This window comes from Panthera pardus, unplaced genomic scaffold (assembly GCF_024362965.1).
Source record: "Panthera pardus isolate Hobbes unplaced genomic scaffold, ASM2436296v1 HiC_scaffold_6, whole genome shotgun sequence".
NCBI lineage: Eukaryota > Metazoa > Chordata > Mammalia > Carnivora > Felidae > Panthera > Panthera pardus.
This window is the reverse complement of record NW_026526991.1, coordinates 67,539,664-67,565,310: the sequence shown is the minus strand read 5'-3', so window position 1 is coordinate 67,565,310 and position 25,647 is coordinate 67,539,664. Positions and strand designations below refer to the sequence as shown.

The following is a 25,647-nucleotide window of genomic DNA, read 5'->3' as shown; positions in this document are numbered from 1 at the left end:
CATCTTTGAGTGAGTTTCTCCAAGTATGAAGGAAGAATGAATGAGGACTTCAAAGGCCATACAAATCACAGTATTCTTCCTAATTACTTAAATGGCAAGAACAGGAATAAAACGTTTGCCAGTAACATCTTTGGGTCTAAAGGGATCTTATCTAACTGGTGAGGTCTGTGTTTTAAAGGCAGAGGTGGTTAAGTTTATTCACATCATGCAACAAAGAATTTTCAACACTGTTGAGTAGCGGCTCTGTATCTATTCCCTGGGGTCCATATCCCGGCCACTCACTCCCTCCTCAACTCCCTGACCCGTGTCTGCCACTGGATGCCTGGCTTGGCACAAACAGAGCTGTCACCAAATGCACACGGTTTCCCCCAAACCCCCATTGCCAAAGTCAGTCTTCCCTCCTCAACTCCTTCTTTGTGTTTTTGTCACTGTTGCCCATTTCCACCTCTTAAAAACTCTCTTCTCTCTTAGTCCCGGGGACCACGCAGCCCTGACTCTCCTTTGCCATTTTCTGACCGCTCTTTTGTCTCGTTCTTTGGCTCGTTCTCCATGCCTACTGCTAAAAGTAAGCATTCTTCGCCAGGAAGAATCCTGTACCCGAGCGCTGTTTCCATCCTGGTCACTAATTCACTGCGTGGTCTTAGATAACCCACAATCTTCTCTGGGCTTCACTTATCTCTGAGGAAGGGAAAGAGCTGGGCTTGATGGTCTAAAATGTGCCTTTGGGCTATGCAGCGCTATGCTAGTCTGTCCTAATCCCATTCCTGTGTTTCATCACCGTGTAGGATAGTTCCTGAGAACCAGTACAAGTCTGTGATGGAGCTAAGGACACTCAGAAATCATCCCTTCCAGTGTGAGAAGGAACCTAAAACATCACCTTGTCTGAAACCTTCATGTTACCGCTAAGGAAACCTGGGTAGAGAACGAGTACACTCAGTCACCTTACAGCAGACATGGAAACAAGGACGAGGTCACCTAGGCCCTCACTGTGTCGTAAAATTGGAGCTGGTCTTCTAAACCCGACTGAAGTGCATAATGGTATCAGAGTAAAATGTCATATGGAAGGTATAAATTGGGTAGAACACTTTAGAGCCTTTCTCCCCCTTTGACAAAATAAACGTATACCGTAACTCCAAAAAATGTGGAGAGATATCTGCTAGAGAGGGTGCTTGAGACAAAGTAGAACAGCGTAATCACATAGAACATCTTAGATTTATGTTTTTAAGTAGCCCAATAAAACAGAACGTCAACTCACACAATACATGTATTTACATTAATTCAAATGTCCAGCGCACAATACAGTAGAATCTATTTAATAGTTCATATAATTTGACTTACATATACACGAGCATATAAACAAATACCAGTCAGCTAGGACAAAGGCTTAAGAAGTTACTCAGACATTTTGGTATTGACGCCTACATATTTATGGTAACAACGAATGATGACTTCCAACTTTCAATAACGTCTTTTGTTCAAGGATAAGGAATGTACAGAATGGAAAGAAGACAGTCAAACAAATGTACCTTTATTGCACTATTTATCTAACACCATATGGGATGTGGCATTATCCAGCACATTTTATCAGTGTCGTCTGTTCACCGTGGTCTCAGGTATGAAATTAGCTGAATTATTCCCTAATCTAACCTCACTTTTGTGTTTTATAAGTACTGGTCTTCCTTCTACAGCTTTTAAAAATGAAATAGGACACGGATGCTTGTCTTTAAAATAACTTTGGTCCTAAATAGCTAGTAAAGTCTCTTCTTAAGGAACACTAATTCACTGAAATTTATTTTTTCTGGCAAGAATCCTGAATAAAAAGACAATGTCACCTCCACACCAGCTCTGAAATGATCAGTGGTGCTAGAGACCAAGCTATTGTCATCTAGAACTTACACTTTGGAAAACAACCCCACCTTTCTCTGGCACATTGAGGAACCAAAAGTGCGTTACCACATTTCCTCTTAACCAGTTAAAGAGACCACTGGGTTGCATTTCAAAACGCAAAACGACACCATTTCGGTCCTGCTGTTTATTTTGCAGACTGCACAGAAAGTTAAGTATGGAGAGTTAAATTACTATACCATACAGATACAGGCACAAAATTAAGTGGATGCCACAAAGGGTGTGTCTGAAAACACAGAATTGACTGAATCTGAGTCAGATTTCACCCTTGCGGACTTTAGGATGCCCTCAGCTATAACCGTCTCACTGGGAAAGAGCCTGACTTTCCCATTCTGCCCTGCTGCAGTATCCTTCAAGGGTTCCAAAAACACCACTCTTTTACCGGCACCTGCCTTCCGTTCATCAGCGGGGGCATCACTAGCAGGACCAGGATTGAGGATAGACGAATGGGCATTGCTTTGGTTGAGAACGTTTTTTTGTCTCTTGCTTTTACACTTGCAGGGACAGGGCGTCAGATAGAGATACAAAAGTACCAACACGATACTGGCCACGCAGGCTGCGAGAGTGGTAAAAGCTGTGTTAAATGCCTCATGGGCATGGGATCTGTTCACGGTGAAGTTGCTCACGTTTATTGTGACATCCACAGTCTCATTTAACAGGCGTTGCCTGTTCATCGCAATACAGGAATACACTCCAGCGTCCTCAAAACGAGGACTTTCTATAACCAGACTTCCATTGCGAAACACGTGAAAGTTTTCCAGATCTTTATCTGGCTCCAGCAGTCTGTTATCTGGACCAACCCAAATGAAATCAGTATTTGCATTACCAGTCTTGCTGTCACAGGGGACGATCAGCCTTTCCCCAACTTGAGCGTCATGAATAAAGCCAAGTGCACGGAAGGAGCCGTTGATGATACTGTCCGAGCAATTCATAAAGCTATCCTGGAGCAGAAGCACCTGGTGGGAGTGCCTAGAGTCAGACCACAGGCGGCAGGTATAGTCATTCTTAAAATCCATCACTGAGCTAAAGTGCCTACGATACCAAAAGATGAGCAATGAATAAAGGGAACAGTCACAGACAAATGGGTTGCCATGAAGATAGATGCCTCTCAGCTGTTTTCCTGGCACTAAATTAATATGGTGCATTGGCAGGGAGGGGATTTGATTATAAGAAACATCTAGAAACATCAGTTCTGCCAGCTTGAACCTCCCAACATACAAATCCATGGGAAACTGCGTCAGAAAGTTTCCACTTAGGTAGAGTTTTTGCAACTGGGAGAGCCCTCCAAAAGCAGAAGGGTCGAGATAGGAGATGTGATTGTTGTACAGAAGGAGCACCTCCAGAACCTTCAACTCCTGGAACACTGCACTTTTCACGGTCTTCAGCCTATTGGATGATAAGTCAAGACACTTCAAATTTGGAGTTGTGGAAAAACTGCCCGTGGAAATGCTGGTGATGTTGTTATGACGAATTATTAGAGTGTTCAACTTAACAAAGGAAACTGGAATCCACTCGGAATCCAGAAGCCCGATCCTGTTGTAACTCAGATCCAGTCTCTTCATCAGTCTGAACAGGTTGCCAGGCACCTTGGACAGGTTTTTGTTGGTGCAGCTCACGATGTCAGTGGCACAGATGCAAGCGGTGGGGCACACCCCGGAGGCGCCGCGGCTCACAGTCACCGTGATCACCAACAAACACAGCAGCTCCCTGCAACCCGGTCTGACAACTCCAGGCAGGGTGGGCAGTGTGTGTAAACGTACAGACATTATGGTCGCCTCCAAGTCTCTTCCTGGCGTCTTTCCACCAACTCAGCTTCCCACCAGTGAACCTGGTAAACAATCAATATTCGAAAGGGGGGCAAGAAAGCAAAGTTAACTACCACCAGTTAACCCTTCAGAGTCATACCTTGCTTTCTCCCCAATAACTTTTGAAATGCAGGCTTGTTTCACGCTGGGAAGCCTCTGATGCCTTTTTACCGTGAAATGCAATCCCCCCTCCCCCCCGGGTTATTACCCCTGCTTACAGACATTTACAGTTACAATCTGTCAACACAACCGTCTCAGCATCAGAAACTGGGGATTTTTGTTAACGTGCATCCTGCGTCGTTTTTTAAACTCCCTCCGACAGACACAAAAATACACAAACGCATCCTACAAACAACTGAACGGAAATACATAGGAAGCAGAGCAACATCCAGAAAACAACTCACAGAGCCGAAAAGCCTCACTGGCTCTGGGGCTAGGCCGCCGAACGGTGGTGTCTGCTGGTCCGTGAGTCCGTCTGTCTCTGTCCGTCACTCCTGCATCTTCCGAGTTCCTTTCCCTCCTGCTCCCGGCGGGCGGCAGCCTCTCGCTGGCTCTCAACTTTGGGGAGTTTCACGCGGCGGCGGCGGCGGCGGCAGCCACCCGGGGCGCAGGAAACGTCTCGGCCGGCTGCGGTCGGGTCTCCCGGGCTCTCTTCATCGCTCGGCTAAAGGTACCGCCTCGGCGCCCTGGCCGTCGTGTGTCCGCGCGCGGGGAGCCCCACTCCGGGAGCCGGGTCCGAGGGGCGGGGGCGCCGGCAGCGGATCGGCCCCGGCCCCGCCTCCCCGCGCTCCGGAGCCAGCGGGACCGAGGGTTCCCGCGCGCCGCTGCCAGGGTTTTATCCCCGCGCGCCGGGTCGCATGCGGGGCGGGGAGACGGCCCCGCCCCTGCGCGTCCTCCCTCCGGCTGGAAGCAGCTCGGAGGCTGCGGGCGGGAGCAAGCTGGGCGCGTGGCGGGGGGCGCGCGGCGCGGGGAGGGGGCGGCGGCGCAGCCAATCGGAGCGGCGGCCGGCGCCCCCCTCCCCCCCACGCCGCGGCCTCACCGCCACATCCCCCCCCCCCCCCCCGCCCCGCCCCGCCTCCAGGTTCAGCCGGGACCCCGGGGAGGGACGGGGCGGAGCGGGCGGCACCGCCGAGGCCGGGGCCCCTCCGTTCCCACCCGTTGTGTGCGCCAGTCCAGCTCCGAACCGGGTGGGAGGGGAGAGGTTAAGGGGGCACGCCCGGCCAGGGAAGGAGAGGTCTCTGTCTCTCTTGAAGAACCCATTTGCCGCGGCCGCCCCGGGTCCCCTGAGCTCTTGTAGCTTGTTCTTTGGGCCAGGGCCGAGGGGGCTTCCGCAGGGCTAAGTGCTGGTGGTTTTACAGGTTCACAAAATAAACACAGACGTGACCTTCCGTCTCCGCCCACGTCTGGTGGGGGACGGGGATGGGTACTTTCCGTCTGGTGCGACAAGGATCTCTTGGGGGGAAAGGAGCCGGGAAGGCGCAGCGGGGACAGGCCGCATCTCCCTGGGAAAGTTCTATCCCGTTCACAACTCAGGAGTTGGCGTCAGGGAAGGTGCCCAATCTGTGAAGGAGAAGAGCAGAAAAGAAGGCTTGGGGCCGACCCCCCGCTGGAATGCAAAGATGAGGGCATTAAGCTTTAAAAAAAAAAAAAGAAAATCCTGAAGCCAGATTTTTTCTTTTCCCTTTCTTTCTTTTTCTTTCTTTCTTTCTTTCTTTCTTTCTTTCTTTCTTTCTTTCTTTCTTTCTTTCTTTCAGGGGGCTGGGGTAGGGAGGTGGTGAGAGCAAATGTGCTCACGCCGAACAGGGACTGATCCTGGAAGGGGTGTCTGCGCCGAGATTCTTCATACCTCCTAAGAGGCAGGGCAGGGCGGATGCCTAGCTCAAGCATGCTAGGCTAGGAAAGGTGCAACACAGGGTGGACAGCACCCCCCACTCACCCCGCAAAAAAAAAAAGAAAGAAAAAAGAAAAAAAAAATGCCAGGTGGACACATAAGAGGTGGAGAGCCTGAGGCTGATGAGCTTTTTGATGAAATCCGTTTTTGTTTAATTCCGAGATCAGTTTTAACGATGGGATTTGACTGAGCCAGATGGCCCATTTGTCCATTATATGTGGATTAAAGGAAATAAATTACTGCCCTGACAAGAGATAACTAACTAAAGCGGAAGGGATAGGAAGACTGAAAAGCAGACCAAGTTGAGAAAACAGGAGCAGGGCACATAACTTGTAAATTAAGAAATAAAACTGATGTCAGGATAACCAACTCCCCCCCCCCCCCCACACACACACAGTTTAGCAACCTTGAATTTCGTGAGAATTGGTCCCTACATTGTCATGAGTGGATTCGTGTGGTAGCACAGATCTGCTAGGCCAGTGCCAAACTTAAGCGGAATTGTGTGCATTGTTAATTTAGTCAGCCTGTTTGTGGAATAAATCTGGAGTAGCACTGGTAAATCAAGATGTTTTCAGGTGAGAGCAGCTTGGTTCCGATCACTTTCAGTTTCATGAAAAGTGGAATTTCATCCCAAGAAGAATACAGCCTGAAATGCTTCAGGAAAGCTTCCTTGCTATGAGCTCCCAGGAGAGGCTGGGGTTGAACGTTTTGAAAGTTAGGCCGTACTTCCTGGGGTTCTCGAAAAACCCTGGTGTCCAGGCCTTCATTTTTATAGTTGGAATGGTTAACACAGAGAAATGGAATTAAAGTTACTCAGATGAATACTTTCTAAATGACTAACAAATGACCAGGTTTTGGTAACGTTTTACTAAGGAACTAGCATCCTACTCAAAGGAAGCCATGAAGGTGGAAGAAAGTCCCGTACTTCTTGGGAAGGTGGTCTCAGAAGAAAAAGGACTCAACCATGGAAGCAAAAGACATGTCCCTATAGCTTCAGGCATAGAAACATCATGCTAAGATTACACAGCATAAATAAACCAAATGCACTCAAAATCCACACACATTTATCTATTTGAAGGCCTGATTCTTGAGATTCTGCCATTTGGCAAGAGGGAAGGAGTTTTCTAAGGGTTGGGTTTACTTGGCTTTGAGAAGAAAAAACTAAGCATTTATCCTAATTGTAGGTGTGAAGTGTGACCCTACGTTGTGGGGGGAACTTTTTCTACATAATTTCGTATCTCCTACCAGATCCCCTCTTTCGATTAGAAGGGAAATTCCACAAGGGCAGAAATTTAATGTCTTAGTGCTCTATTCTTAGCTTCTAAAACTCTGCTTGACACGTGCTTGGCATTCAGTAAATTTTTGATAAATAAACTGAGGAATGAGAAAACTATTCTAGGCTTATTTGAGTTGAGTCTGCTGACTGCCATTCTGCTCTCTATACTTCAAAAGGTTTGTCAGAGGGGCGCCTGGGTGGCTCAGTCGGTTGAGCCTCTGACACTTGGTTTTCAGCTCAGGTCATGACCTCATGGTTCCTGAGTTTAAGCCCCGGCCTCGGCGTCGGGGGCTGCAAGCTCAGAGCCTGCTTTGGATTCTCTGTCTCCCTCTGCCTCTCTCTCTCTCTCTGCCCCTCCCGTACTTGCTCTCTTTCACTGTCTTCAAAAGAAATACATGAACATTAAAAAAAAAAAAAAGCTTGTCAAAAAGACGGAGGAGAAGAGAAAGAAAGAGGAGCAGAGCAAACATGACTTGAGTCCTAGATCCAGTAGTACCTGAAGGCCACTACACGCTTTTACTTCCTTTCTAGTTAGATTCTGCACCCCATCCCCCCTCCTTTCTGCTTCAATCATTTCGAGTTGTAGTCATGCAACTTGTGACTGAAAGAGTCCTTGCACCTATAATGGTGGTAATAATAAATATGTATTGTTATGTGCTAGATACTGAGCTCTGTGGTTGACATGAATTATTTCATTTACTGCTTACCATAACCCTGCAACATTATATAATCCTATAATCCAGATGGTAAACAACTGTGTTCCAAATTATTTGAAAAGGGAATGGGATGAAATTAGCTTGAAGCTCCATTTGAAGGATTTAGATTAAACAGAAGAGAGATGTTTCTGACGGGGTGGCTCCAGCCTGGAATGGTTGCCAAGACAGATGGTTGAATTGCCTTCTCAGGAGTTTAAAATAGGACAGATAGATATTCTTTTGGTCTTTTCCACATGGCACAATCTTTTGGTATTTTGGGCCATTCAGTGACTCCAATGGATAGTAGAAAGTGGATTGATTCTGAATCTAGTGTGCCGAGGCAGGTGTGGACATGTGAGTGCTCAGCTGGGCTTGGAAGTAACCCCTACCTGGGACCAGGGATCTAGGTAGATGAAATCTCAAGGCTTCTGTTAGCCCTGTGATTTCCAGAATGTGTCCTGTTGTAATCAAAGACTTAAGGAATCCGAGGTAGGAGACGAGAAATTGTTACAACACTAGTTTATGATTTAGAGTCATTTTTACTAAGAATGAACACTTTTATACCACTTTATACCCTATGAAGGGCCTTCCCATTCCGTGTCTCCTTTGTTTCTAACACACATCCTGTGACAAGGTGTAGGAGCAGATACCTAACATTGCCTCCTTTTTAAAACTGGGAACACATCCAGTGTTCTTCAGAGACAGCTCACTGGGGTCTGTAGCTCTCCAGGCACCTGAATGTCACGCACAGGAGCTTTCTACTGAGGTCACCTTGCTTTGGGGGCAGTGCTCTTCGTAGGGTTTTTACACTGTAGCTGGAGCCTTGGCCCACGGAAAACACATACCTTTGCCCACCAGCCCTGGAAATATACTCCACCCTTGTAACAGCCTGTTCTTTTGGCCTCATCCAGTTGGTTTTTGTGAATTGCCCAGGACTTGTAGTAGAACCAGATCTCACACCCAGGATTATGTCACTTGCTGTATGGGGATTTGAGCACCAGCCCCTACTCCCACCCCCGTGCTCTCTGAGCTCCAGGCGGGCCTGTGTCAGCTGGTGGGTTGGTTCTCTGGAAGCTGCCTTGGCTAGAAATGGGGGCTGGTCAGTACCCAGTATCCAAGGAGAGCCCAGAATGGGGCAACTCTTTAAGCAATTCTCACTCAGTCATCTGCTCTTTCTATCTCTTGTCTTCATGGACAGAGACTGAAAAGATTCTTTCTTTTGTTTTTTAGTTTAGTTGAGATAAAATTCACATAAACAAAATTCACCTTTTTTCACCTTTGAAGATCATCTGCGAAGGGTACATACTTATGTCATAACAGTAGTTTCTTAAAAACTTTCTTCTTTCCTTATCTGCAGTTTCTTTCTTCCTTCCTTCCTTCTTTCCTTTCTTTCTTTCTTTGTTTCTTTCTTTCTTTGTTTCTTTCTTTCTTTCTTTCTTTCTCTCTTTCTTTTTACATGCTTTTGTGGTAAGACAAAGCACAATGAGTGCTTGCAATTGTTCAGAGTTACTTATGACTAAGTATGTGCCTCAATGCTTCTGTTTTCTCATGATTCCTACTTAATATTCAGGGACTATAGTTTTGGAGAGCAGAACCCTCCTCTGATTTCCAAGGTACGAAGTGACTCCCCTGATGTGAGAAACAATCATGGCTGTTCTGTGTTAGCACACCAATCCTGTATTTAGCTAATATTTACTGAGCATCTACTATGTGCCAGGCACTACTCTTTAGTCTAAGGATTATAGCGACGCATAAATGCTGCCTGAGCCATGCAAGCCTGACTAGAAGGAGAGACATACTGGTCACTCATGCATTTCTTGACCAATTGTCCACATTCCCAGATTTAGGGCTCATCGTCAGATCAACATCCGACCCCAACTAGTTGGGATCAACTCCCAACAGCTGCGAATCCTTCTCTCTCAGCACATTGTCAGACCAACCTTTGTGAAGGTGGCATAACCCCCGGCCCCACGCTGCCGTGTGCTTTCCAATGAGAAGACAAAACAAAAAGGACAACTGAAACCCTTTTTTCTTTACTTTCTTTCTTTCCTTCTTTTTTTTTTTTTTTTTACCTAAAACCCTTTTTTTCTTAAGCCCTAAAGTACTATGTGCTTATTGTAGAAAAATTGGAAATACAGGAAAAAATGTAAAGAATCGGAGAATGCCATCCATGATCTTACTGGCAAATTATGTTTCTACTCAAAGAATAAGTCCATTGTAGTGAGGAACCGAGACGGTTCAAGAGCATGGCTTGTCGTAGTTATGTAATGAGAAAAGAAACAGGCAGACGTGTGTGTGTGTGTGTGTGTGTGTGTGTGTGTGTGTGTGTTTGAATGCCCTGAAATTCTCAGCTTTGGGAATGAAATAAACAGAGGAAAATTTGCTTCACAAAATTCAGTGTGTCAAAGCCATGCTCCTAGCATTATGGTTACCTCTTGCAATTTTGGTCATAAATGGTAGCTGCTCTAATTTCCATTTTGCTCTTTATTAGCCTGAAGGGAATCATCTAACTGAATTCCCAAATGCTATTCTATCCCTCAAAACGGGGGCTGATATTATGTGTCTGATAAGTATGGATAATGTTTAACAAACCCACTTTGGAGAACCATATGAAATGCTCAGGCTCCTACTTTATGTTCTTTAAAAAATATGATTTCCGGTAGCACTAATTACTTGATCGCTTTTCCCAAAGGTAGTATCTGATTCTTCAAAGAAATATCTGATTTGGAGCAATAAGTATTTGCTAGACAAAATTAACACACTTGATCTTAGCCAAAAGGCTGAGAAGCGATGACCAAATTAACACAAAATAAAGTAAAATAAAGTTGAGAGAAAAGATAATAAACTCTAGCATATGGCCAGCACCGTCGCAAATACTCATTCAGTTATTTTCAGCAAATACAAGGCTCTCTGTGGTGGAAGCTCCATGGGTACTTTACTCTGGAACTCTGACCTTTCGGTTTGTGAGAGTGAACAGCAATATTGCATTCATACAGGGGAAGGCAGAAAGACCTCTGGAAAGACCCAAGAAGTGGGCTGGATAATGAGACCCAACACTTACAGCATTTTTACCACTATACACCAGACTTCTCATTTAATTCTTACAAGCGCCCTAAGAGATGGTCATTAACATCCCCGTTTTCTAATGAGGGCAGTGGGAATGAGTTGGTTTATGTAAGTTGCCCAAGATTAGTGGTAGAACCAGATCTCTCACCCCACTCTGTGTCACTCTGACCTCATGCTCTACCATTAGCTCTAATGCTTCCCATTAGGGAGTAGAGGGGTCAGCCCTAATTTAAATTCCATTCAGCAAACATCGTTAGTCCTGGCCACACTCCCAGAGCCATCATATGGTTGTTCTTCTCTAGGAATTGGTAGCGTTATTTGACATAATTATAGGATATGAGACAGTATATAATTCAATTTCAAATTGGATATAGCAAAGAGCCAAAATATTTGCAACAGAATAGGTATTTTGGGCATTGAAAATTCCAATACAAGCAGATTTTTAGATCTTCCTCATTTCTTGTTGACCAAATAGCTGATTCAACAAAGAGAATTTGGATGTAAATAAAAATATTATTTGGGAGGGGGGCGCCTGGGTGGCTCAGTCGGTTAAGCGGCCGACTTCGGCTCAGGTCATATCTCGCGGTCCGTGAGTTCGAGCCCTGCGTCGGGCTCTGTGCTGACAGCTCAGAGCCTGGAGCCTGTTTCGGATTCTGTGTCTCCCTCTCTCTGACCCTCCCCCGTTCATGCTTTGTCTCTCTCTGTCTCAAAAATAAAAACGTTAAAAAAAAAATTAAAAAAAAAATATTATTTGGGAGAAACCATTTGAATGGTCAGGGATGACAATTATCTCTTAGAATTAAGAAACAATAATATGGTTCCTTTTATCCATGGCATTCACAAGGAAGAATTACAAGGAAGGAAAGTAGAGTCTGTCTCCTGGCACGGATAAAAGGTCTTAAACACCTTCTAATCATATGCCTTCTAATCAAATGGCAATGTGTCAAAAAAAAAAAAAAAGTCATGCCGTAAAATAGAGCATTGAATAATGAATCAACTTTCTGGGCTATGGTGCCAGAACCTAACTTCCATTTATTAACTGTATCATCTTAGGTAAGCGACTTCGTCTTTCAGACTCAACTTCTTCACTTGTAAGATGGAAATCTAGCCCTGGGATATGCACTGTCTGATTCCACAAGGACCGAGATGAGACATAGAAAGTTGCTTTGGGAACGATAAGGCTGAAAAAGAGTATTACAGCGAGTCCCCATCATATGCTATTCATCCTTGTTGCCCTGGTGCCCCGGCCATGATCTGACACAGCACAGATGTTTAACAAATGTCTGTTGGACCCAATGGAACTGAAGCTAGGTTTGTGTACAAAATAAACAGAGCTGGAAAGGTACCTCGCCACAGTGATGTTTGTACTAATTATGTGGCTCCCCTGAGCTGACCCAGAGTACGGCAGGTCCTCATTAGAGAATCTAAATGGATCAGCCCTCCCTTGTTCTTCTTGGTACTATCTCAGCTGCTGCAGACTGGAATGAGCTGCCAGTCTGCAGGCCTGGGCGTCTCACAGCCCCGTGGGACTTGAAGCTGGCATGCGGTGGGGAACCTCCTAGGTGGAGACCTTTAGCTAGGAGTGATGATTGGCGATCTCGGTATACACTGGAAAGTACTCAAAGGAGTTTTGAACGATAGGGGAAAACAAAATCATAACAATCATCCCTCTCTCCAGAGAACAGTTCTGACATGCTGTTACTTGCACTGTGATAGAAATGCATGGTAGGAAACCAGGGAAGATTTCCTTGGGAGCTACTGTAGTGTAGGAGAGGTCAGGGGCAAATCCGAACAAGTTGCTGAAGGAGGAGTCTGCTCACTGACGTTTCCTACTTTACAGAAATAGCAGGATGTTGGAAAACATGCTTTTGTGGCACTTGTCCACATTTATCTAAAAGTAGGATTTTTCATTTACTCAATTATAGTTATTAAAACAATTGGACACGTAAATTCCTCTCTTCCAAATCCCCTTGCCTGGGAAGGCCCTGAGGACCTTAGCTCTATTTGCACAAGCAGAATACGCATTTACCCATTAAGTGTCAAAATGTGTTTGCCTTGATGTGGCCTAATCATAGTCTCTGCCTGTAAAAAAGATTTGGGAAGCCAAGTTTATATTCATGAGTGTATATATGTGAGTGTAAAATAATGAAGACGAGTAGGTCGTTTGATGAATTTAATGTTTAGTTGTATCGACTATTATAGCATGATAAATCCATTGCCACAAAAGAGGTGTGTCTGCCAATAAGACCACATATTCAGATTGGCCGAATATGGCACTGTCATCCTTGGGCACAGGGTACCATGCAGTTAAGCGGTGAACTTCTAAGTTACACAGGAAAAACAATGTCCTCGTGTTTCTTCCCCAATAAGAAAATTACCCTTTTTATTAAAGGCAACCTCTCCCTCTTTTTTCATCACTACAATAACAGATTGTGCAGAGGCAGAACATCATAAATAACATCATCAATAAATAAGGCAGAACACCATCCATTGGTGGTCACACAGAAAAGAGGCAGATGAATAAAGAACACAGAACTCTTATCAGATAGAGATATCAGATCGGGCTCCTCAGGGACTCAGTTGGTTAAGCGTCCAACTTCGGCTCAAGTCATGATCTCACCGTTTGTGGGTTTGAGCCCCGCGTCAGGGCTCTGTGCTGACAGCTCAGAGCCTGGAGCCTGCTTCGGTTCTGTGTCTCCTCTCTCTGCCCCTCCCCAACTTGTGCTCTGTCTCTCCCTCTCTCAAAAATAAATAAACATTTAAAAAATTAAAAAAAAAAGAAAAGAAAAGAAAAAGATAAAAGAAAGCAGTCGAGCTACCTGGAGAGAAAAAGCCAGTGCCCAGAACTAAGTCCTGAGACTCAGGCATTTTGCAGAACCTCAAGAAAACGTAATGGTAAATATGTACATTGAAAGTAAAATGAATAATGACATAAACAGAAATTGAGTTCTGTCCAACCATTCTGAAGAAAAAAAATGACAAGTTCCAGCAAAGGCAGTCATGAGACAAGAATCAGGGAGCATGCACAGAAGAAGTTAGCCAAATAAGGGCAATGAAACCCAAATCAAGGAACAGAACATTTACCAGCACTCTAAAGGTCCCATGCTCCCCTCTAGGCACTAACCTCCTGGTGGTATCCACTCTCCTGACTTCTATCAACATGGATGAGTTCTGATTGTTTTTATACTTATATAAATGAAATATATGCTTTTTGTGTCTGGCACTGGTTGCTCAACTTAAGTTTGAGATTCGTCCATATTATTGCATGTAGTTGTAGACCATTTTCATAGCTATGTAGTGTTCTATTGTGTCACTCAATCACAATTGATTTCACTATTTTATTACTGATGAACATATGGGTGATTTCCAGTCTTTTCTGTTACAAGTACTGTTGCCATGAACATTCTAATACATGTCCTTAATGAGCATAATGTACACATTTCTATTGGTTATATACCTCAGAATGTATTTGCTTGGCCACAGGTTATGCACATATTCAACTAGGTAGTGACACCAGTTTTCCAAAGTGGATGTACAAATGTATTCTCCCACAACTATATGAGAATTCCTGTACCTCCGTATTCTCATCAGCACTTATTATTTTCCATCTTTTTCATCTTGACCATTGCGGGGGCAGGGGAGGTCGGGTAGATAGTGGTATTCCACTGAGCTTTTAATTTGCATTTGCCTGAGGACTAATGAACTTGGGCAATTTTCCATATGGTTGTTCTCCATTTACATATCCTTCTTTATAAATCTTTGGCCAATTGTGCTGTTAAGCTGTCTTTTCCTTATTGATGCTTTATATATTCTGGATTTGTGGTTCTTTGCGTCATATATATTATGTAAGTGTACATAAATATACATATTTAATAATTCATGCCACCCTGTGGGTAGCCATTTTGTTCACTTTGATGAGCAGAAGTTCTTAGTTTCAATATAGTCAAGTTTATCACATTTTTTCTTTTATGTTTGTTCCTTTTTATTTCTGCTTAAGAAAGCATTGCCTACTCCAAAGTCACAAAGATGTTTTCCTCTAAAGCTTTATTGTTTTATCGGGGTGCCTGGGTGGCTCAGGTGGTTAAGTGACCAGCTCTTGGTTTCCACTCAGGTCATGATCTCAGGGTTCATGAGTTTGAGCCCCACATCAGGCTCCACGCTGGCTGGCAGTGTGGAGCCTGCTTTGGATTCTCTCTCTCCCTCACTCTCTCTGCCCCTCCCCTGCTCACACTCTATCTCTCTCAAAATATGAACAAATACATTTTTTAAAAAGCAAAAGCTTTATTGTTCTACCTTTCAATTTATTTCTCCAATCCATCTCGCTACGATCTGAATTTGTGGTCCGCTGAAATTCTTAAGTTGAAATTCTAACCCCTAACTAAGATGGTGGAATTAGGAGATAGTGCATTTGGGATATGATTAGTTCAAAAGGGTTGAGCCCTTATGAATGGGATTAGGCTACAGAGAGAGCCTTCATCACCTTCTGCCATGGGAACACAGTAAAAAAGATGCCATCTGTGAATGAGAAAGCAGACCCTCACCAGACACCGAAGTTTATGGTATTTTTTTTTATAGGAGCCCAGACAGATTAAGACACACCTGGAATTGATCCTTGTGTGTAATGTGAGGTAGAAGGCAATGCATATTTTTTCCTTCATGGATATCCAGTTGTTCCAGCATGATTTATTAAAAAGAACATCCTTTCCCCTACTATACTGCATGGTCACTTTTGTCACAGACCACGTGGTCACGTGTGGGTCTCTTCCATTGGACAGTTACTGTTCTTGTACCAGTACCACAGAGTTCTGATTACCATAGCTTTATTTATTACTTGTTAATTTTTTTAAGTTTATTAATTTATTGAAGTAATCTCAACACCTGACATGAGGCTCGAAGTCACACGCTCCTTCAACTGAGCCAGCCCCAATTACCGTAACTTTATAATAGTATTTCCTGATATCTCATAGTGTTGGTCTTCCATATTTGTTCTTCAGGCATGCTCTGGCTATTCTCGGCCTTCCGCATTTCCACATGAATTTTGAAGTTGACTTATAAATTCCTGGGGAAAAAAACCCACAGCTTAGATTTTGGTTGCGAGTGCATAGAAGTGTGTATTAGTTTGGGAAAAACTTACATTTTTACAATATTGAATCATCCAATTCATAACAATGTATAGACTTCCATTTATTTGACTCTCCTTTATTTTTTTCTGAATAGTATTTTGTAATTTTCAGTTAAAAATCTTGCATATTTTTAATTAGATTTATTTCCAAGTGTTTGAATTTTTGTATGCTATTATAAATATGTTTTATGTTCTATTTGCTTATTATCAGTATGTACAAATATGATTCATGTAATAGCTTGGGCTGCTATAACAAAATACCATAAACTGGATGGGTTACAGGCAACATACATTTGTATCTCATGGTTCCAGAGGCTGGAAAGTCCAAGATCAAGGTGCTGGAAGATTTGGTGTATGGTGAGAACCTTCTTCATTCATAGATAGTGGCTTTTCGCCTTGGGGTGAGGGCTTTCTCTGAAGTCCCTTTTATAAGAGCACTAATCCTGTTCATGAAGACTCTGTTCTCATGACCTAATCACCTCCCAAATAACCCATCTCTTAATATCATCACCTTGGGGGTTGGCATTTAAAAATATAAATTTTGGAGGGGATACACTTAGTCAATTTATAACAATTTTAGTATTTTGACTACGTCTGGTGTCCTTTCTATATTCTTTTTTTAATTCTAAGAGTTTGTCTATAGATTCTTTAGAAATTTTCTACGTGCATGATCTTATTGTCTGGAAATGACAGGTTATTGCTTCCTTTTCAATCTCCATGATTTTTCTTTCTCTTGTTTTTTGCAGTGGCTAGACCTCCAGTTACAATGTTGACTAGAAGTGGTCACGGTGGCTATTCATGACTTAGTCCCAATAGTAGAGGAAAGTTTTCAATATTCTACCATTGAGATTGATGTTTGCTATGGGTATTCTGTAGTTCTTCTTTATCACATTAAGGGAGTTCTATTCTTAGTTAGCTAAAAGCTGTCATCACAAGTGAATATTGAATTCATCAAATGTTTTTTCTGCATTTTAAATAACCATGGAATTTGCTACTTTTTCTGTGAGGGTGGTAAACGTTATGATTTTTAAATCAAACCATCCGTGCACACCTAGACTAGACTGCACTCAGTTTACTGCATCACTGGATTTTGGATCTGATTTCCTAATACTTTGTTAAGAATATTCTTAATGTTTATGAGAAAAGTGGGTTTGCAATTTTTTTTTTCTCAGAATATCAGAGTTTCAAAGGCAAGTCTCTGCTCTTTTCATTGTTTGAAAAGTCTTGGAAGCTATGATACTGTTTCTGCCTTCTTGAAGAATTATACAGGAAAAGTGTTATTTTTCCTAAAGTGTTTGATAGAAGTCATTGATAAGCTCTCTGGGTTGGGGTTTTCTTTGGTGAAAGGTTTTTAAAAATAGTTTCATAATTTTCATATATACAGGACTATTCATATTTTCCATTTCTTCTTCTATCAGCTTTGGTAAGATGTGTTTTTCAAATCATTCATCCATTCCATCCAGATAATCAAATTTATCTGAAGACTTGTTTTTAGAATAGTTTTATTGTGCAATCTACAGAGATATCCTCTTTTTCACTGCTGTTGTTGCTAATTTCTGTTTTGCCTACTTTTTAAGTACGGGTCTTGTTAGGGCTTTATCAATTTTGCTAATCTTTTGAAAGAACCAACTTTTGGGTTTGTTAATTTTCTCTATAATATGATCAATTTTTATTTCCTTGGTTTCAGCTTCTGTCTTTATGATTTATTTCCTTAGGTTTGGTTGCTGCTCTTTTTTCTAGCTTCTTGAGATTAATACTTAAATTGTTGAGTTTTAGATTTTTTAGACCTTTATATGTGCATTTAAGACTATATATTTACTGCTAAGCATAATTTTAGCTTTTTCCTACAAGTTTTGAAATGTGTTTTTTAATTATTCGGTTTAAAATATTTCCTAATTTGTTTTTTCTTTACTTCATGGATTATTTTGAGTGTATCATTTAATTTTTTGACAGTTGGGTTTTTCTATTTTTATTATAGACCTCTAGATTAATTCCATGTTGGTTGGAGAGGATATTCTCTCTCTCTGTTTTTTGTTTTTCCTTTTAAGTTTTTATTTAAATTCCAGATGGTTAACATATGGTGTGATATTAGTTTCAGGAGTAGAATTTAGTGATTCATTGCTTATGTATGACACCAAAATGCAGTGTTCATCACAATAAGTGCCCTCCTTAATACCCATCACCCATTTAGTCCATCTCACCACCCATCTCCCCTCCAGCATCCCTCAGTTTACTCTCTGTAGTTAAGGGTCTGTTTTATGGTTTCCCTCTTTCTTTTCCCCCCATGTTCATCTGTTTTGTTTCTTAAATTCCACATATGAGTTAAATCATATGGTTTTCATCTTTTTCTGACTTATTTCACTTAGCATAATATACTCTAGTTCCATATGCACAAATGGCACAATTTTATTTTTTCATAGCTGAGTAATATTCCATTATGTATATATACCACATCTTCGTATCCATTCACCAGTCCATGGACATTTGGGCTCCCTCCATAATTTGGTTATTGTTGATAATGCTGCTATAGGCATAGGGGTGCGTGTATTCTTTCAAATTAGTGTTTTTGTGTCCTTTGGGTAAATACCTAGTAGTGCAATTGCTGAATCATAGGGTAGTTCTATTTTTAACTTTTTGAGGAACCTACACACTATTTTCTAGACTGGCTGCACTAGTTTGCATTCCCACCAGCAGTGTAAGAGGGTTCCCCTTTCTCCACATCTGTTGTTTCCTGTGTTGTTAATTGTAGCCATTCTGACAGGTGCGAGGTGATATCTCATTGTAGTTTTGATTTATATTTCTCTGATGATGAGTGATGTTGAGCATCTTTCCATGTGTCTGCTAGCCATTTAGATGTCTTCCTTGGAAAAATGTCTATTCATGTCTTCTGACCATTTCTTCACTGGATTATTTGCTTTTTAGGTGTTGAGCTTTATAAGTTAGTTATAGATTTTGAAAACTAATCCTATATCAGATATGTCATTTGCAAATATCTTCTCCCATTTTGCTGTCTGCCTTTTTAGTTTTGTTGATTGTTTCCTTCATTGTGCAGAAGCTTTTTATCTTGATGAAGTCCCAATAGTTTATTTTTACTTTTGTTTCCCTTGCTTCCAAAGACATGTCTAGTAAGAAGTTGCTACAGCAGAAGTCAAAGAGGTTGCTGCCTGTGTTCTCTTCTGGGATTTTGATGATTTCCTACCTCACATTTATGTCTTTCACCCATTTTGAATAAATTTTTGTGTGTAGTATAAGTGGTCCAGTTTCATTCTTTTGCATTTCGCTGTCCAGTTTTCCCAACACAATTTGTTGAGGAGACTATCTTTATCCATTGGATATTCTTTCCTGCTTATTCAAAGATTAGTTGACCATAGAGTTGTGGGTCCATTTCTGGGTTTTCTATTCTGTTCCAATGATCTATGTGTCTATTTTTGTGCCAGTACTGTCTTGGTGACTATAGCTTTGTAATATAGCTTGAAGTCCAGAATTGTGATGCCTCCAGCCTTGCTTTTCTTTTTCAGGATTGCTTTCACTATTTGGGCTCTTTTGTGGTTCCATACAAATTTTAGGATTGTTTGTTCTAGCTCTATGAAAATGCTGGTGGTATTTTGATAGAGACTGCAATAAATATATAGATTGCTTTGGGTAGTATAGACATTTTAACAATATTTGTTCTCCCAATTCCTGAGCATGGAATGTTTTTCTGTTTCTTTGTGTCGTCTTCAATTTTTTTCATAAGTGTTTTATAGTTTTCAGAGTACAGATCTTTTACCTCTTTGGCTATATTTATTCCTAGGTATCTTATGGTTTTTGGTACACTTGTAAATTGGATTGATTCCTTGATTTCTCTTTCTGCTGCTTCATTAGTGGTGTATAGAAATCTAACAGATTTCTGAACATTGATTTTATATCTTGAGATTTGACTGAATTTGTGTATCAGCTCTGACAATTTCTTGGTGTAGTCTTTCAGGTTTTCTACATAGAGTATCATGTTATGTGCAAATAGTGAAAGTTTGACTTCCTTGCTGATTTGGATGCCTTTTATTTCTTTTTGCTGCCTAATTGCTGGAGCTAGGTCTTCCAGTATTATATTAAATATTAAATAACAATGGTTACTTAAGCTTGCAGTTTTTTCCCATTGAGTATGATATTAGCTGTGAGTCTTTCATATATGACCTACATGATGTTGAGGTATATTCTTTCTATCTCTACTTTGTCGAGGGTTTTTATCGAGAATAGATGCTGTACTTTGTCAAATACTTTTCTGCATCTATTGAGAAGATCATGTGGTTCTTTTAATATCCTTTCTTTTATTATGTGGTCTATCATGTCAATTGGTTTGCAAATATTGAACCACCCTTGCCACCCAAGAATAAATCCTACTTGATTGTGGTGAATGATTCTTTTAACATACTGTTGGTTTCAATTTGCGAGTATTTTATTGACAATTTTTGCATCCACGTTCATCAGGGATATTGGCCTATATTTAATTTCCTGGTTGACCCGTTCAAACTTTAGGAAGATGTTCTTTAATCGCCATGTATCTGTGGTATTTCCAATTTTTTCTTGTGGTTGTCTTCAAGCGTCATAGCATTGTGGTCAGAAAATATGCATGGTATGATCTCAATCTTTTTGTACTTGTTGAGGCCTGATTTATAACCTAGTATGTGATCTACTCTGGAGAATGCCCCATGTGCCTTCGAAAAGAATGTGTAGTCTGCTGCTTTAGGATGAAATGTTCTAAATAGATCTGTTGAGTGCATCCAGTCCAGTGTGTCATTCAAAGCCATTGTTTCCTTGATTATTTTCTGCTTAGATGATCTGTCCATTGATATAAATTGGGTGTTAAAGTCCCCTACTCTTATTGTGTTATTATCAATGAGTTCCTTTATGTTTGTTAATAATTGTTTTATATATCTGGGTGGACATAACATATTGGGGCATACATATTTACATTTGTAGGCCTTCTTGTTGAATAGACCCTTTTATTATGATATAGTGCCATTCTTCCTCTCTTATTACAGTCTTTGGCTTAAAATCTAGTTTGTCTGGGGACACCTAAGTGTCTTAGTCAGTTAAGTGTCCAACTTCAGTGAAGGTCATGATCTCACAATTCATAAGTTTGAGCCCCACATCAGGCTCTGTGCTGACAGCTCAGAGCCTGGAGCCTGCTTCTGATTCTGTGTCTCTGTCTCTCTCTGCCTCTCTCTCCCTCTGTTAAAAATAAATAAAAGTAAATAAACATCTAAAAAAATCTAGTTTGTCTGCTATAAGTATTGATACTCTGACTTTCTTTTGATGTCCATTTGCATGATAAATCATTCTCCATCCCCTCACTTTCAATTTGCAGGTGTCTTTAGGATTAAAATATGTCTCTTGTGGCAGCATATAGTTGGATCTTATTTTTTTTATCCATTCTGACACACCATGTCTTTTGATTGGAGCATTTAGTCCATTTACATTCACAGTAAGTATTGATAGATATGAATTTAGTGCCATTGTATTACCTGTATAGTTGCTGTTCCTGTAGTTTGTCTCTGTTCCTTTCTAGTCTTTGTTGCTTTTGGTCTTTCTTTCCCACTCAAAGAGTCCCCTTTAATATTTCTTGCAGGGCTGGGTTAGTGATCACACACTCCTTCAGTTTTTGTTTGTCTGGGAAACTCTTTATCTCTCCTTCTATTCTCAATAGCAGTCTTGCTGGATAGAGCATTCTTGGCTGCATATTTTTCCCATTCCTCACATTGAATATATGATGCCATTTTCTTCTGGCTTGCCAAGTTTTTGTGGAGAAAAACTGCTGCTAACCTTATTTGTCTTCCCTTGTAAGTTAAGGACTTCTTTTGTCTTGCTGCATTTAGGATTTTTTTCTTTATCTCTATATTTTGTAAATTTAACTATGTTATGTCTTAGTGTTGGCCTGCTTTTGTTGATTTTGATGGGAGTTCTCTGTACCTCCTGGATTTGGATGTCTGTTACCTTCCTCAGATTAGGAAAGTTTTCAGCTATTATTTTCTCAAATAAACCTTCTGCCCCCTTTACCCTCTCTTCTTTTTCTGGGACTCTTATGATATGAATGTTATTATGATTTATGGAATAACTGAGTTCCCTAAGTCTACATTTGTGATATAATATTTTTCTTTCTCTCTTCTTTTCAGTTTCATTATTTTCCATAATTTTATCTTCTATATCAATTATTCATTCTTGCTCTTCTTCCATCCTTATGCTCGTTACATCCAGTTGGCTTTGAATCTCAGTTGTTGCATTTTTCATTTTGGCCTGACTAGTTTTTAGGTCTTTTATCTCTGCAGCAAGGAACTCCCTGGTGTCTTCTATGCTTTTCTAAAGCCCAGGTAGTGTCTTTATGGTTGTTGCTTTAAATTCTCCATCAGGCATATTACTTATATCTGTTTCGATTACATCCCTGGGCGTGACCTTTTCTTGTTCTTTCTTTTGGGATGAATTCCTCCATCTTAGCATTTTATCTAGGTCTCTGCCCTCTTCTGTGTGTTAGGAAAGCCTGTTATGTTTCCTGCTCCTGAGAGTAATGGCTTTATAAAGAAGAGGTTACATACTATCCCGGGCCTGGTACTTCAAGCAAGTATTGCTGGTGTGTGCTGTGTGCACTCCGTAGCTGTATTTTGGCTGCTCTGTCCCTCAGGTCAGTCCTCTGCAGAGTTTCTCCTTGCCTGCAGTGGAGAGTGCTTGGACGTAGGCCAGAGTGTGGTAAGTTTTAACTAGGTGTGCTCTGGTCTGCTTGTTAAAAGAGACCTGATGCTATGTCCACTGCAGCTGAAGCTTTGCACGACTGTATGGTCAGTAGTTGTGGTGCACGCAGGGGGTTTGTTCTGGTCATCTGGGGCATGGGCCCACTGCTCTGGTTCTCAGGCACTTTTTTTTTCTTTTCCAAGAAAAGTAGCACCTGCAGAGCACAGGGGATGGGGCTTCGTGTAAGCAATTTACTATTGGTACCATGCTGCTCTCTGAAGTCAGTTTATGCTGAGGGGTGGGGGAGAAAAAGATACCAGCCGTCTCCCACATCCCCAGAGAGGGGAGTTTGTGCTTGCCACTGTTCAAGAAGCCCTTCCAGAAGAGCGAACAATCTCCCCTCATGTTTTCCAGGCATCCCTCAGTTCCCTGTCTTCACTCTGTCTGTGCCGTCTGCCTGCCTGGCAGCACGGTGCACCTGTGTCCTATCCAAGGCAGGCCAGCTGAGTCTTAAAAAACCCAATTGTTAGGATCCTGGCATGGCATGGTGGATCTGCACTGGTCCTCTGGAGGTGAGTTTCACCATGCTGGGACTGATGCAGTTTTGCCCCGGAAAGACAGTGGCACCAAAGCACAGGGGCATGGCATTTGGAGTAAAGCATAGCAAAAAGCCTGTGTTCAGGTTAGCTGCCCTCAGTAGGTGTCTCTGTGCCTATGCTAAGGGGCGGGGAAGTGTAATGGTGACTGCTGGCTCCTTTGTCCCTGAAGAGGCAATGCCACTTCTCCCAAATGCACTCAAAGAAGGGGGAACTGTCTCTCCCATTGCATGCCAGGGGGTCCCCAAATGCACCACCTGCTCCCAGGCTATCTGCTGCCTTCACAGCAGCACTGCAGTGCCCTCAGAGCTCCACACCAGCCACACCCCAGACCTCTACACCTCCAGTCTTTGATCCCTGCTGGTTGTAAAAACTCACAAAAATCAGCCCCTCTCGTTTTCCTAGCCAATGGCTTCGAGGAAGTGGTTTCTTCGTGTGATCCCCTGTGCACTCTACTCTCTCTTGCCTTTCTTCGGGACTAGGGTTCCCTCCCCTCTACAGCACCCATGATCCATTTCTCCCCCAAATCACATCTCCATACCTCCTAACTTCTATGACGTTGCCTCGTCTCTCCTTTTAATTGTGCGGTTTATTCTGTCAGTCCTCAGATCAATTTCTTGGGTATTCAGAATGATTTGATATTCATCTAGCTGTGCTGAAGGGAGGAGACAAGCCTAGGGTCCTCCTATGACACTGCCATCTTAGCTCCTCCTACCCAGAGAAGATATTCTGAAAGATTTAAATAATTTGAAATTCTTGAGACTTTAATTTTTTTTAATGTTAATTTTTGAGAGAGAAAGAGCACGAGCAGGGGAGGGGCAGAGAGAGAGAGGTGGGAGGAAGAAAAAGAGAGAGAGAGAGAGAGAGAGAGAGAGAGAGAGAGAATCCAAAGCAGGCTCCACACTGTCAATGCAAATCCTGATGTGGGGCTTGAACCGGTGAAATGTGAGATCATGACCTGAGTGGAAATCAAGAGTGGGACGCTCAACCAACTGAGCCACCTAGGTGCCCCGAAATTTTCTTTATGATTTTAATAAATGTTTTATGTACACTTGAAATATATGTACCTGGTCATTAGTAGGTTCAGTTTTACCATTTGGTTTGCAAATTGTGCCGTTATTCAATTCTTACTGATTTTTAAAATTTTTAGCTTGTTCTATCAGCTATTGCAAAAGATATATTAATCCCTCCCACTGTGAGTGTTGATTTGGACATAGTTCCTTTTTCTGCCCATTTTTTGCTTGAATTATTTCAAAGTAATGCTATTGGGTGCATAGAGATACAGGATTGTAGTATCCTCCTATTGGATTGACCCGTTTATAATTACAAACCATCTCTCCTTATCTCTGATAATATTTATTGCCTTAAAATTCATATTGCCTGATATTGGTAGAACTATCCGAGCTTTTTCATTGTGGTTTTTGTTTGCATGGTTTGTCTTTCCTTATACATTAAACATTTCTTGATCATTATGTTTAAAGCATACAGTTGGGTGGGGTTTTGTTTTTGTTTTTGTTTTTTACCTAGTCTAACAATCATAGTCTTTTACTTCAAATTTATTTCACTTATATGCAGTGTAACCACTGACCCAATTGGGTTTCTGGGCACCATCTTATTTTAAATTTTCAGTTAGGCTCTTCTGTTTTATGCTCCTTTCTTCCTTTTGTTTTATGTTCCTTCTTTCTTGCTTTTTTTCCTCTTTTAAATTATTCAAAAATTCTTAGTATTTAATGTCCTCATTCTAATAACTTGGCAAATTATACATTACTTTCTTATTCTGATAGTAGTTATCCTAGAGCTTACAACATATATCCTTGATTTATTAAAGAATTATACAAATCATTATTTTTACCAGTCCTATGATATTATTAGACCCTTAAATCTTTTAAACTATTTACCCCTCCTGACTTTTGTGTTCTTGCTTTGCATCTTAGTTCGACATAGATTTTATACTACAAAGGAAATTATAATTATTGCTTTGTACAATCGCAATTTAGAAATATCTGTAACTTACTCCTTCCAATGTTTTTTATTTCTTCCTACATATTTTTAGAAAATAAACTTTGCACACAATGCAAGTTAAGTTTGTTAGTTTAAATATATTTGAGATGGAATTTTGGGTAAACAGTCACCAAAAATAGATTGTAAGTTTGCACAAGAGAACTTCACTATTGAGGTCAGGCAATAAACTAATGAATTTAGTCAAATTCAAACACTTACTGAATGAGATTTTTCAGTTTTCAAAGAGCGTTAACTTTCTCAGTTCTCAGTTGACCCCACTAATAAGTTGATGGATATGTCATAAAGAGAAAGAAGTAAAGATCACAGGGAGAAAGAGACTTGCCCACATTTACACATCTTACATTGAACTCAAGTCCCCTTTTACCTAGTTCAGTCCTCCATCTGTATCAACTAAAAATACCTAAAATAACTCACATGTCTATAAAGATAAGTGTGTCTATAGAAAATACATCCTTCAAAATACACAGTTTAATTATAACTTCTTAAATGATCACCCTCTTCCTTCTTTTCATAGTTCCTTCTCAGTAGATTTTAAAACATCAAAACACCATTCATATCTGCCTATAA

At 41.4% G+C, this 25,647-nt stretch overlaps 2 protein-coding genes across 3 annotated transcripts in view; one reads left to right on the top strand and one right to left on the bottom strand.

The window, feature by feature from the left end:
- Positions 1-1,193: 1,193 nt before the first annotated feature.
- On the bottom strand, positions 1,194-4,231 carry AMIGO2 (adhesion molecule with Ig like domain 2). The gene is made up of 2 exons (XM_019419130.2): positions 4,115-4,231; positions 1,194-3,733 (listed from the first exon to the last, which is right to left on the bottom strand). The coding sequence occupies exon 2, from the start codon at positions 3,669-3,671 to the stop codon at positions 2,106-2,108; it is 1,566 nt and encodes a 521-aa protein (XP_019274675.1). The 5' UTR covers positions 3,672-3,733; positions 4,115-4,231; the 3' UTR covers positions 1,194-2,105.
- Positions 4,232-4,287: 56 nt separating this feature from the next.
- The window catches only part of PCED1B (PC-esterase domain containing 1B), a 138,921-nt gene continuing 117,561 nt past the window's right edge, over positions 4,288-25,647 (top strand). For both annotated transcript variants that reach the window (XM_019419133.2, XM_019419132.2), the window contains exon 1: positions 4,288-4,380. The gene's annotated coding sequence lies outside the window, so the exon portion shown is untranslated. The remainder of the gene's footprint in view (positions 4,381-25,647) is intronic.